This window comes from Mesoplodon mirus (assembly GCF_964341445.2).
Source record: "Mesoplodon mirus genome assembly, chromosome: 15".
NCBI lineage: Eukaryota > Metazoa > Chordata > Mammalia > Artiodactyla > Ziphiidae > Mesoplodon > Mesoplodon mirus.
The window spans coordinates 56,426,827-56,439,284 of record NC_138991.1 but is presented as its reverse complement, the minus strand read 5'-3'; the positions used below and the strand labels follow the sequence as shown (position 1 = coordinate 56,439,284).

The window sequence follows — 12,458 nt, the reverse complement described above, 5'->3', positions numbered from 1 at the left end:
CCCTTCTGGACGGTATATTTGAAAGTGGTTAAGAGAAGAGAAAGGTACAAATGAACCAATTAAAAAAACAGAAACAGAGTCACAGATGCAGAAAACAAACTTATGATTACCAAGGAGGAAAGGGGGGGAGGGATAAATTGGGAGATTGGGATGGATATATACACATATATAAAACAGATAACTAATAAGGACCTACTGTAGAGCACAGGGAACTCTACTCAATGCTCTGTAATGACCTACATGGGAACAGAATCTAAAAAAGAGTGGATATATGTATACGTACAACTGATTCACTTTGCTGTACAGCTGAAAGTAACACAGCACTGTAAATCAACTATACTCCAATAAAAATTAATTTAAAAAAAAAGAGAAGATTCTAAGAGTTCTCATCACAAGGAAATAAATTTTTTTTCCTTTTCTTTTCTTTTTCTGTATCTCTATGAGATGATGGATGTTAACTAAACTTACTGTAGTTGTTTCACAATAGATGTAAGTCAGATCAGTATGCTGTACATGTTAAAGTTATACAGTGCTGTATGTCAATTACATCTCAATAAAACTGGGGAAAAAACCGATGGGTAAATGTCCACTGTCCTACAATAACTTTTCTATAGGTTGGAAATTATTCAAAATAAAGATTAGGGGAAAACTAAGAGGTTCCCCGAATGATGGTGCAGTGAAATCTGGGGAGCACCGAGATCCTTTGTGATGTGCGGGTACAGGGCCTGGCACACAGTAGGTGCTCTATAAACAAAGGCAGCCTGGCCCAGGGCAGGGAGGACTTTTAACAAAACTGGGTGGCTGGTGGGATAATGAAGTGACCAGTTGGTGATTGTAGTCACTCACTCACTTACACACCCTGTCATTCATTCATTCTTTCTTTCATTCATTCACTACGCGCACCTACTATGTACTGGGCCCTGTGCCAGGTGTTGGGCACACCCTCCAGGATCTCCTGACTGGGGAAGAGGGGCAGACAGAAATAAACAATGGCAGCTGCACGGAGGGAGGGGGAATCATGGGTCTCACGGGTCCTCCTGTCTTCCCCCAGGACCTCCAGATGCTACACACAGGGCAGATGCATGAGTGCGGGAGATGCTGGGGGTTCCAGGTAAAAATGGGATTTGTGGACACAGGGCACGAAGACACGCAAAGACCCACGGGAAGGCAGACGGGACACCTGGGAGGTGATGCTGGCTGAGCTCAAAGGCCGCGTCATCTGATCCAGCGACCGGGAGCATGCCAGGCCGGGTGAGGCGGCGCCAGGCACCAGGCGGGCAAAGCCTCCCCTGGCTCCTAAGGGTCTCGTGGGCCCGGCTGGGGGCCGCAGGGGCTAGCCCAGGAATGTAAACCTGGGCCTGTTTGGGAAAGCTGGAGCCAGGGGTTTCCGAGAGTCGCCCACGGGGGCCTGTGCAGCCGGCAGACAGATGTGGATGTGTTAACACTCTCCACACCCGCCTCGGGCAGGGCATCTGGAACCAGTTAGGAGCTCAGGGGAGGCGGGGACACAGTTACCTTGGCTGAGGCTGAGGCTCTGGTGGGGCAGCAGCCTAGGAGGATGGGGAGGTGATGCCGGCCTGAGAGCCGCAGCTCTTTGCTGGAAAGAAAGAGGATGTGAGAGGCCTGGCTTGAGGGCACCCTGTCCAGGGCCTCCAGGGCCGGGTCAGGACCAAGCCAACCTCCCCAGCAGAGGGGTGGAGACTCAGGAACACAGCAGCAGAATAGCCGATAAAGGGCTATTCACATGCCCCAAGGCCTGAGGGCCATGGGTTGTAATGGTGGGGGCTGCAGCCTGCCCCCAGGCGACCTGAGTTTGAATCCCAGTTTGGCCTCTGCCTGGTCCTGGGCAGGGACATTGGGCAAGTCCCTCAGTTTCCCCTTCAGCACAGAGGCTGGGTGGTACTGGAAGGCACGTCTTCTGGAGGCCCACCGATGGGCCCCCTCGGGCTTGGCCAGTGGAGCCTCAGCAGAGTGGATGGTGGGATTTAAACCCGGGCTGTCTCCCAGCAGCCCTGTGCACACAGCACCCCTTCCTTGCCTCTTCAGGCTGGGGTGTTCATGGCTCCCCACTGCTGCCAGCCCTGGGGGCTGCCCTGGCCCAGTGGTGCCTCTACACCAGGGTGTCTCAACCTCAGCACAGCTGACACCTTGGGCCACACGATTCACTGTCGTGGGCTGACCTGTTCATTATAGGAGTCTAGCAGCACCTCTGGACCCCGCCCACTAGAAGCCAGTAGTATCCCATGCCGAGTCGTAACAACCAGACATTTCCCCAGACATTGCCAGACACTCCTGGGTGGGCACACTCTCCCCCAGGTGAGAACCAGTGGCCACCTGACTTCATCTGACTGTAAGACCCCCGACCCCGGCACCCAGTAGGTCCCTGGATTGAAGAGCCGTAATAGTTACTAATATGTACTCGAGGTCTGGGATGCATTTAGTTTGTGAGACCAAGAACTCCTCATCCATGGCCTGCCCCCAGAGGTCAAAGATATTTTATCAGCTGTGTGACCTTGGGTAAGTCACTTGGCCTCTCTGAGCCTCCCTTGTCACACCTGCGCAGTGGGGCTGTAGGTCAGGAGTGCTCAGCTGTGGTCTCCCTCACTCATTCCTCTCCTCTCAGGGCCCCCAGAATGTAGAGAACCCCTCACCTGAGCGCCCGGTTCTGGCCACGGACATTGAAGACCAGGCAGGCTTGAGAATCACAAGTCAGCTGCAGGGAAGAACTCATCTCCTCCTCTGCCCAGAGCTCCCAGAACATGAGCTGAAGAGGGATGGGGGGGGCAGGCTGTGAGGTGTGGGGAGGGGAGGGGCCTGAGGACCCTCACAGGCCAGGCCATGCTCCACAGCCCCAGCATGTCCCTGTCCCCCCAGCACGGCGTGGCAGACACCCATCAGGCCTGGCCCCATCTAACAACCTCTTGGACGGTGAGGACCCTTGGGCAGGGCCTGGACCGGCTCCCTCACTGCAGCCTAGGTTGCCTACTGTGGGCCCCCAGTGCAGACCTGCGCCCCTGACATTGGCAAAGAATGACCTCCCCACGGGTCTCCCATCACCCGGTCCTGAGGCCAGGAAAAGGGGATTCAGATGATGTCAGGGGAGAAGGGAGCTCGGGCTGCTCCGTTGTGGGTTACAGTGACGCAGACCCTCTGCATCAAGAGTGACATTCTGGCCCTCCAGGACTCCTCCCATGGCAGAGGGGAGTGAGGGGCAGGGGGATTGCTGGATAATCCAAAACAGGAGGTTGGAAAAGAGGCTTTGATGCATGCGCTCTGTGACTCGTGGGGGAGTGGGAGGGCCCAGCCAAGCAAGGTGAGTTCACACCAAACGACAGTGGCTGGGACACTGCCCCATGCAGTGGGGCCACAGCACATTTCCTTTCTCAGAGCTTGTTGGTGGGGAGCATCTCAGGGAAGGGCCCCGTACCAAGCCTGAGTCCCTATTTTGATGTCTACTTGTTATGTGACCTTGGGCAGGTCACCTAGGCACTCATGTGTGACCCAGAGATGATGATGATGATTACAGTTACCACCATCATCACCATCATCACCACCACCAGACCAGCAAAAGCTTCTAAAGCATCTGCTGCAGCCACACACCGTCCCAGGTGCATTACTGGTGTTCCTCGCTCCATCCTCACAACCCCCACATTATCGATACAATTATTATCCCCATTTCACAGATGAGGAGATGGAGGGCACAGAGAGGCTGAGGAATTTGCCCAAGGCCACACAGCCAGCAAATGGCAGCGCTGGGACTGACCTCCAGAGACGGCATTCCGTAACAACTATGCTGTTCTGCCTCGCGCTGGGGTGTCAGGAGATGAGTCAATGCATACAAAACCCATAGAATGGTGCCGAGCACGCAGCAGGCGCTCTACAAATGGAAGCTGAGCTTTGATTTTGAATAAAAAGTGGAAGGGCGGAAAGGACACAGCATCAGGAACTGGAACACAGAGATGCAGGGGGCCAGTCCACACCAGCCCCCGAGCTGGGAATAGAGGTCACTCAGTAGACACTGGTTACAATGATTACTATTATTAATAAAGCCTTTACAAACTGTAAAGTGCTGGAGAGACACAAGGCAAGAGCATCCCGGTCAGTCGTGCACACAGTGGTCCTCTGCTCCCGGGAACAGGATGGGAGCCGACAGAATTAGGAGGCAGCCTGCCCCTGCCCAGGCTGGGCCCCCACTCCTCACCTGGCTGGCGAAGGGCAGGCCCAGCCTCCGGAGAGCGGGCGCCGTGTGGCTGACGTTCACCACCAGCTCCAGGGGGCCGTTCATCGGCCAGGCCACCAGGGCTGCCACGTCCACGCTGATCCCACCTTCCCCACCTCGGAGGACCACATGGGCCTGGGTCTGGGTCTCTAAAGGCAGAGAATGGCAAAGGCTGCTAGGGACTGGGGTTCACCTCCCTTCCTGAGGATACCAGTGGGATTGACCCTGGGCAAGTCTTTCACCTCTCTGAGTCCCAGTGACATCATGTGTCACGAGGCGTCCCCCAATCTAGGCCTGGCCAGTTCCTTCTCTCACTGGAGTCGCTGCTAATAGGACAACTCCTCCGAGGAGCCTCCCAGGATTGCCCATCTAAAGTCCCTCCCAGCACTTCCTGCTCCCTCCCCTGCCAGAAGGTCAGCTCCAGGGTGGGAGGGCCTTTAGTCTGTTTCATTCCCTGCTATAACCCCAGCACTTAGCACAGCCCCAGCCAGACACATCATAGGTGTCCGGTACTTGTTGAGGGAATGAACAAACCAATGATGCTTCTCTTCAGGGTTCATCAAATACAAATCAATATCAAATAATACTGACCTGCAGCTTGCCTGGCCCAGGCTGGAGGGTCTGTGTCCCCTCCCACCCCACAGGGGCATCTCTTCCAGTCCCCTGCCTCCCGCTGGGCTGCCCCTCATCTTCGCAGCAGGTAAAAACTCTCCAGAAAAGGAAAGTCCAGGATCTGGCCCAGCCCCGCCACCTGCCACTTGGGCCTAGCAGGGTGGGTGGCCCTCTCTGGCAGACACAGACAAGCCCGGCAGCTCTGAGCCTCAATCTCCTCACCTATAAAGTGGGCACAGCCCGCCCACCTCGAGGGACGTTGCCAAGATCAACTGAGATACCACATCTGCGAACACCTGTGCGTGGGGCACATAGTAGGTCTCAGGAAGGGGTCGTTTCCTTCCTTCATTATGCAATGTTCAACCACGTGCACCTACTATGTGTGTGTGGGGGCATGAGGGACGAGGGGACACACAGTGAAGGGGACCAAGTCCTCTTGCCCGGGGAGGTTCCAGATTGTGGAAACTCACCAAGAATGTTGATGCCAGGCAGAAAACGCCCCCCAAGGGACTGGGACGGTAGTGGGTGGGGGGTGAGAGGTCACCCTGGCTGGAGGCCAGCACACCAGGTCTCCTAGGCCCAGGGAACTGGAGTGTGGAAATTATCCCTGGGACGACTGTCCCATTACTTTCCCCCCACACCCCCTACAAACCCTTCCTCAGAGCAGTCTGTGAGGTCAGTGCACATTGAGACAGTCCCCTGTCTGATCCAGGCCCCTGCTCACCCCACAGGATGCTGAGAGCCGAGGATGGAAGAGTTTGAGACCAGAAGAAGACGACCCAAGGGACTCGGGGACACACAGGGATCCTGATCTCTGCAATCTACACAGGGGTCAGAGGGCGGCTCTGATTCATCATTAACCAGCTGTGTAGCCTGGAACAAGTGACTCAACCTCTCCGTACTCTGTTCCTCCCCTGCAGAATGGGGATGGTGTTACTAACCCCTCTCTCATATGTCACACATTCACTCAACAGATGATTAATTGAACACCTACTATCTGTCACTCTGCAAACAAAGATCATCCCTGTCCTTGTGGAGTGTACATTCTAGTGTGGGGTGAGTGGAAGACAGGCAATGAGAAATAAAGATATTTAAAAAGTAAGTTACACAGTATGTTAGAATGACAAAGCCAGGGAGAGGGATGGGGAGAGCTGGAGAGAGGTGGGGGTGCAAATAAATAGGGGGAGCAGGCAAGGCTTCACTGAGGAGACGACATTTGAGAAATACCCAAAGGAGGTGAGAGAGTGACTGTGGGGAACAGCATTCCAGGCAGAGGGAACAGCCTGTACAAAGGCCCCGAGGCAGGAGCAAGCCTCATGCGTTGGAGGAATAGCAAGGAGTGGAATGAGCAGGGGCCAGGAGAGAGGTCACAGAGGTTAGGGTGTGGATCCTGAGGGCCCAAAGGCCCCACTAGGGGCTTCCACTTTCCCTTGGTGTGCATGGGATGGTTGAGCAGATTTCCTTAGCTCCTGTATATTGAGAACTTGCCTGGTATGTATGCAGTGAGCACTCAATCAATGGTGGCTCTTATCACTTCCTTCCTCCTCCAATATGGGTTAAACTGTTTTCCCCTAAAAATTATAAATTATATATTATAAATTATAAATTATGTTGAAGTCCTAAGTCCCTGACCTGTGAACGTGACCGTATTTGGAAATAGGGTCTTGGAAGAGGTGATCAAGCCAAGATAAGGTGCTAGATTAGGATGGGCCCTAATCCGATGACTGGCATCCTCATAAAGAGAAGAGGCAGAGACACAGGGGCAGAGATTGCAGTGATGCAGCCACAAGCCCAGGAACACCTGGGGCCACCAGGAGCTAGAAGAGGCAAGGAAGGATTTTCCCCTGAAGACTTTGGAAGGAGCATGGCCCTGCCAACACCTGATTTCTGACTTCCAGCCTCCAGAACTGCAGGAGAATAAACTTCTGTTGCTTTAAGCCACCCAGTTTATGGTACGTTGCTTTGGCAGCCCTGGGAGGCGAACAGACGCTCCCTTAGGAGTGAGGCTCCAAGGCCAAGGGTGTCCTGGTTAGTCCTGGAGCTCAGGGTCAACTGGGCCTGAGGCTGGCAGGCAGTCCCCAAACATGGGGGAAGCCAGCTCTCACCCATGGGCAGTGGCTGGCTGCCTTACCGCGTGTCTGCAGCTCGGCGCTGATGCGGGCCTCCGCCGGGAACCCCGCCTGCCACAGGGCCTGGCTGTCGTGCTCACTCCAGCCAGAAAGCTCCAGGCGCCCATCGTGGTGACGGCAGCTCACGGAGTAGTTCAGAGATGTGGCCCCTGCCGAGACGCGTCCTGAATTCTCAAAGCCAGAGTCACTGTCGTGAACGTCCACGGAGACCTGGAATGACACCCAGGAGATGCTGGACCACCCTGCACAGAGAGCGTCTGCCCAGCCCAGCTGGCACCAGCTCCCACAAACCCTGGGGTTTTGTACCACCCATGCTGCTGGGATTGGAAGAACCAGGACCCCTTCAAGGAAGCAGGTTGGAGGAACAACTGGGTCACACGTGGCCAACTACACATGTGCTGTTGTGCTGGCGGCGTGGGGCTCTGCCTGCTGAGGAGTGACTGCTAACAGGTACGGGGTTCACATCTGGGGGGGGTGAAAACGTTCTGAATTAGACAGCAGTCGCACAAATTTATGAATGTACTAAATGCCCCTAAATTGTACACTTTAAAATAGTCCAAATGGTCAATACATATTTTGCCACAATAAAAAAGTTAACAAAAATTTTTTTTTCATTTTTTCAAAAAGTTAAAAATACACACCTTGGCCCTCAAAGGCCTTGAGTTCGCAACCTCTCCACCATATGTACGTAAGTTAATCACTTAAGCCACGACAGCACAGCAGCCATCACTGGCCGAACACGCAGCGCGTGGCAACAGGTGGCGAGGCCCCTCACTGCTTTATGTCACCCGCTCTATAAAGCGGGAAGTGTCACTCCATCACTCAACGATGCTGACTGAGCACCTACTACATGCTGGGCCCTGTTAAACCTAGGGACGCTACCATGCACATGACAGACAGAAATGTCTGACCCCGTGGAGCTTAAACACCAGCAGTGGGAGACAGACCAGGACAAGGTCAAAGGCATCACGTGTCAAACAATGGGAAGATGATGGAAAAGAGAAAGCTAGGAAGAGGCTAGGAAGGGTGTGAAATAATAAGATGTAGATATAGATGTCTCTGCCCCTGGTTCCTGCTAATATTTGGTCTTTGACCCCAGTTCCTGACACAGAGCCCCTGTACCCTTGTAAATTCTTGAGTGATGGGGGTGACAGGAGCATCTGACATGGAGCTCCTAAGTCCCTTAGAATTTCCTGGGTTATAGGAGAGTCTTTTGTGCAAATGAGGTGACTCCTGGGGGGCTCCTGGGTGGAGGCTGGTCAATCCAGGTTGACTTCGAGGGTTTGACTGCACGACTGGAAGGATGGACGAGGTGCCATTTGCTGAGATGGGGAGACGGGGAGGGGCAGGTCGGGGGGGTCGGCCTGTCTGGTTTGGAACAGTCAAGTCGGAGGTGCCTGCCAGGCATCTGAGTGGAGATACAGCAGGCAGGTGGGACTACGGGTCTGGGGTTCAGTGGAGGGAGAAATGGGGGACATGGCAGTGCAGAGATGGCACTGGTATGAGACTGGATGAGCCCATGAAGTGAGTGTGTGTGGAAAACAGGGGAAAAGAGGGCTGAGGACAAGCACCAGGTCTGCTGGGAGTGCGGGGAGCTCTGGAGGAGGAGAATGTGTAACAGCCCCGGGGGGCATGGCTGGGCAAGAAAAATGAGTATTAGCATCCCCAATTTCCAGATGAGGAGACTGAGGCTCAGAGGGAGGTCTGAACCTTGTTCTACCATCCCCTTGTCTCCGAGGTATTTCCAAAAAGATTTGTTGAATGAATGAATGAATGATTTCCACTATCACTGGTACTTGCCGAGGCTGACCTGCAGGCCCAGCTTGTCCTCCACCCACAGCGTCTGCAGTGTGGGGATGTTGTGCTGGAACGTGCAGTCTAGGGAGATGTGCTCCGGCCACCTAGTGAAGGTCAGCTCCTCAGACACCTGTCAGGGTGGATGACCGTGGGACCGGGGCCATTGGGCTGAGCCGTCCCCACATCCCCCAGCCCCCCAAGGCCCCGCCAGCAGAGCCCCACCTGTCTGCCGTCCACTCCAACCCGCAGGGTGTGTCTGTAGCTGGGCCCGAGCCTCTCGGTGGTCAGGTCCAGCAGGACCTGGGCTGGGAGGCCCAAGGGCTGAAGCAGGTTATGTGTGATCAGCAAGTTCACCTCCTGCTGGGTCTACAACAGAGCAAGAGAAACCAAGACTCGTGTGAGATATCATGAAGAGATATTTGTACACCCGTGTTCATAGCAGCACTCGTAACAACAGCCAAAGGGTGGAAGCAACCCAAGTGTCCACTGATGAATAAATGGATCAACAAAATGTGGTCCATGCACCCAATGCAATGCTATTCAGCCTTAAAAAGGAAGGAAATCAACAGAGCTCAGGGGAGGGGAAAATGAGGAGTTATTGTTTAGTGGGTATAGAGTTTCAGTTTTACAAGATGAAAAGGGTTCTGGAGATGGATGGTGGTGATGTTTGCACAAAAATGTGAACATACTTAATACCGCTGAACTGTGTACTAAAAAGCGGTTAAGACGGTAAATTCTGCTATGCATATTATACCACAATAAAAACATTTTTAAAATAAAATAAAAACATGTATGTGATTAATTAATAAAATAATATACAATAAGAAACTGGACACTGTCCAAGTGCTAATGGATAGGATAGATAGATGAATTGTGATAGAGGCACACCATGGAATACTATACAGCAGTGAAAAAGGATAATCAACACAGCGTGGGTGAATCTCACAAACATAATGTCGAACAAAACAAGGCAGATGCAAAAGGGAGCACGCTGTGTGCTTCCATGCACATGACATTAAAGAAATCGTATGAGTGGTGGCTCCTGGGGAGTTAGGAAGGGGAAAGGGCAGCTGAGGGACTTCTCCTTGGAAGCCTCATTCCTCTACTCATGGACCTTGATGCTCTCATCTGCCAGGGTCCTCTTTGGAGCTCAGCAGGTATCCAAATGCTTCTCCTCGGGCCTCGGGGGCACATGGCCTCAGCACCCCTTCCCAGGCCACCCTGGGTACCCCACCCATCCACACCCTCACCTCGGTGGTGTTGAGGACAAGCAGCCCCCGTAGTGTGTTGGCATCCACGGTGAGCAGCACCTGGGCGTCCACGGCCATGGAGTTCACCATGATGTAGCCGGAGCCATCCACTCGACCCGGGACCCCCAGGGCCTGGAGGGGTTTAAGGAGATGGAAGCAGGGCTTCTTAACTAGGGTGGGGTCCCAAGTGGGCATCAGGGGTCTTATAATCCCCCTTGAACTGACCACAAAATGGGGCATGTGCCCACGAGAGTCTCTACAGGAGAGGGTTTGTGACTTTGATCAGGTTCCCAGAGTGCCCAAGGTCCCCACATTGGTAGCCCTGCACTGTTCAACGAGCTTCCCCCACCCCTTCCACCTCCCCAAACTACGAGGATCGCATCTTTATACCGAAGAGAACCACATCCTGTGAAACCAACTGGCCAAGAGTCTTCCAACCACTGGCAGCTGCGAACGTGCATCTCCCCACCTCTCCTCCCCGATCCCCTCCGCCTTCCCAGGCGCACAGAACTCAAACACCTGCTCCCAAGAGACAGACGGGAGCCTGTCCAGGAAGCAGGCTGCAAGGCTGGCCCACGCGGGCATCTCTCTCGGCTGCTCCCACAAGCACATCCCAGAGCACATCGGCAGTGTGGTTTCATCTAATCCTGAGAGTGGAGGAGGCCTTTGCACCCCGTTTATGATGATGAAACTGAAGCCCAGGGAGGAACAGTGATTTGCTCAAGGTCACCAGAGACAAGGGGCAGAATTGCCATTCAGAGTCTGGCGCTTCCTGGCCTCAAAGGTGGCCTTCCCAGCACCCAGGTCGGCTGCCCAACTCTCCACCTGTCTGACGTTTGACCCTGGTAACCCTTCCCTCCTCTTGGAATCCTTTCCTCCCCAGCCTTCTCCCTTGGGGTTTCTCCTCCTCCTGGCCTATTCTTCTTGGTACCCTTGGCCACTTCCTCTCATCCCTCCAGCTCTGCAGCCTGAGCGCTTAGTCTCCACCCACCCCACAGCCATGTCAGCCAGTCTGTGGCTTTAAATGTGACCACCTCGAGGTGGAACCCTCCAGTCCAGACCACAGCCGACCTCCCGACTCGAGAGCTGTCCCCAACATCTCCACTTGAGCGTTTAAGAGCCCTGTCAAATTTAACACATCCAAAATAGGCCTGGAGTTGGTGACACCACTTTCCCAACCCTCCTCCTCCATCCACCATTCTCCCCACTCGGGGAACAGCAGCCCCAGACCTCTCATCATGTACGACAAAAGCACAGTCGCCATCCACTCCCCTATTTTTCTCACACCCACATGCAACTTCTATCCAGTCCTCTGTGATGGATCCTGAATCCAAGTGTGCTCCCACCCCATGGGTTTTTTATAAAACAGGAGTCAGCAAACAATGGCCCATGGGCCACATCCAGCCCACTGCCTGTTGTAAATAAAGCTTTATTGGAACACAGACATGCCCACACAGTACATATTGTCTATGGCGCTTTGTACTACAATAGCAGCAGTGAGCAGTTACAACAGCGGCTGAACGGCCTGCAAAGCCAAAGATATTTACTATATGAACTTTTATAGAGATGGTTTGCTGACCCCAGTCCTAGAGAATGCCCTTCCCTCTCCAGCCCTGCCTCAGGGCCTTTGCACTGGCCATACTTAGAATACCCTTTCCCCAGACACAAAACAATGCTACTCCCTCCTCTCCCTCAAGTCTGTGCTCAAACGCCATCCTGTCTTTGGGGCCAATCTTGACCGACTATAAAATTGCAATATCTGCCCTGTTTTTTATGCCCCCCTTTCCCACTTTCTCTCTCCCCTTAGCCCTCACCACTGTGTAATACACTCCACAGTTCAGTGATTTATTCTGGGGGTTGCCAGTCTGCCCCAGGCAGGCATTCATCTCTGCTTTGTTTATGGGTGTATGTCCAGGGCACAGAGGAGATCCTCAATAAGTATCTGAGGAGTCCATCCCTTCAGGGTTCACCCGATCTCTCTGGTTTTGGCAGTGGTCAAAAAGGAGGCCCCTGTCCTGTCCCCTGGAGACCCTGGTGCCCACCCCTCCCGCTCACCCCTGGCACACCTACCTGCAGGGCCTCGCAGGAGCTCTCGGACAGCACCCGCCATTGCAGCCAGGGGTCCAGCTGCAGCTCGCCGCTGCCCCAAAGCTCACAGGCCCCCGCGTGCAGCTCCAGGCCCAGCTGGTGCCCGGCCTCCCACCCAAGCTGGACGGTCAGCGAGGTCTCTGGGGGAATGGAGTGCAGTGAAGGCAGCGTGTGCCTCATCTTCGCTCGAAGTGTGGCCTCGGATGGGTGCAGGGCCACCGCCAAGGTCAGGGAGGCAGTCTGGCCGGCCGCTGCGAGGACCCCTGAAGCTTCTGCTTCCCTACCTGAGGCCTGCAGGGAGCCACTGAGCTGCATCCCTGCTGGGAGGCCCAGGCCCTGCAGGACCACAGAGAGCGGGGTCGG

General features: G+C 54.3%; 1 protein-coding gene across 1 annotated transcript in view; it reads right to left on the bottom strand.

The window, feature by feature from the left end:
- The window catches only part of LOC309816753 (uncharacterized protein), a gene marked incomplete at its 5' end in the record, with an annotated part of 152,282 nt that overhangs the window by 25,389 nt on the left and 114,435 nt on the right, over positions 1-12,458 (bottom strand). Inside the window, 10 exons of the mRNA XM_082644528.1 lie at positions 908-996; positions 1,162-1,333; positions 1,516-1,597; positions 2,652-2,788; positions 4,202-4,368; positions 6,963-7,170; positions 8,771-8,887; positions 8,980-9,123; positions 10,008-10,139; positions 12,078-12,431. Of these exons, the coding sequence (XP_082500654.1) occupies positions 908-996; positions 1,162-1,333; positions 1,516-1,597; positions 2,652-2,788; positions 4,202-4,368; positions 6,963-7,170; positions 8,771-8,887; positions 8,980-9,123; positions 10,008-10,139; positions 12,078-12,431 (1,602 nt within the window). The remainder of the gene's footprint in view (positions 1-907; positions 997-1,161; positions 1,334-1,515; positions 1,598-2,651; positions 2,789-4,201; positions 4,369-6,962; positions 7,171-8,770; positions 8,888-8,979; positions 9,124-10,007; positions 10,140-12,077; positions 12,432-12,458) is intronic.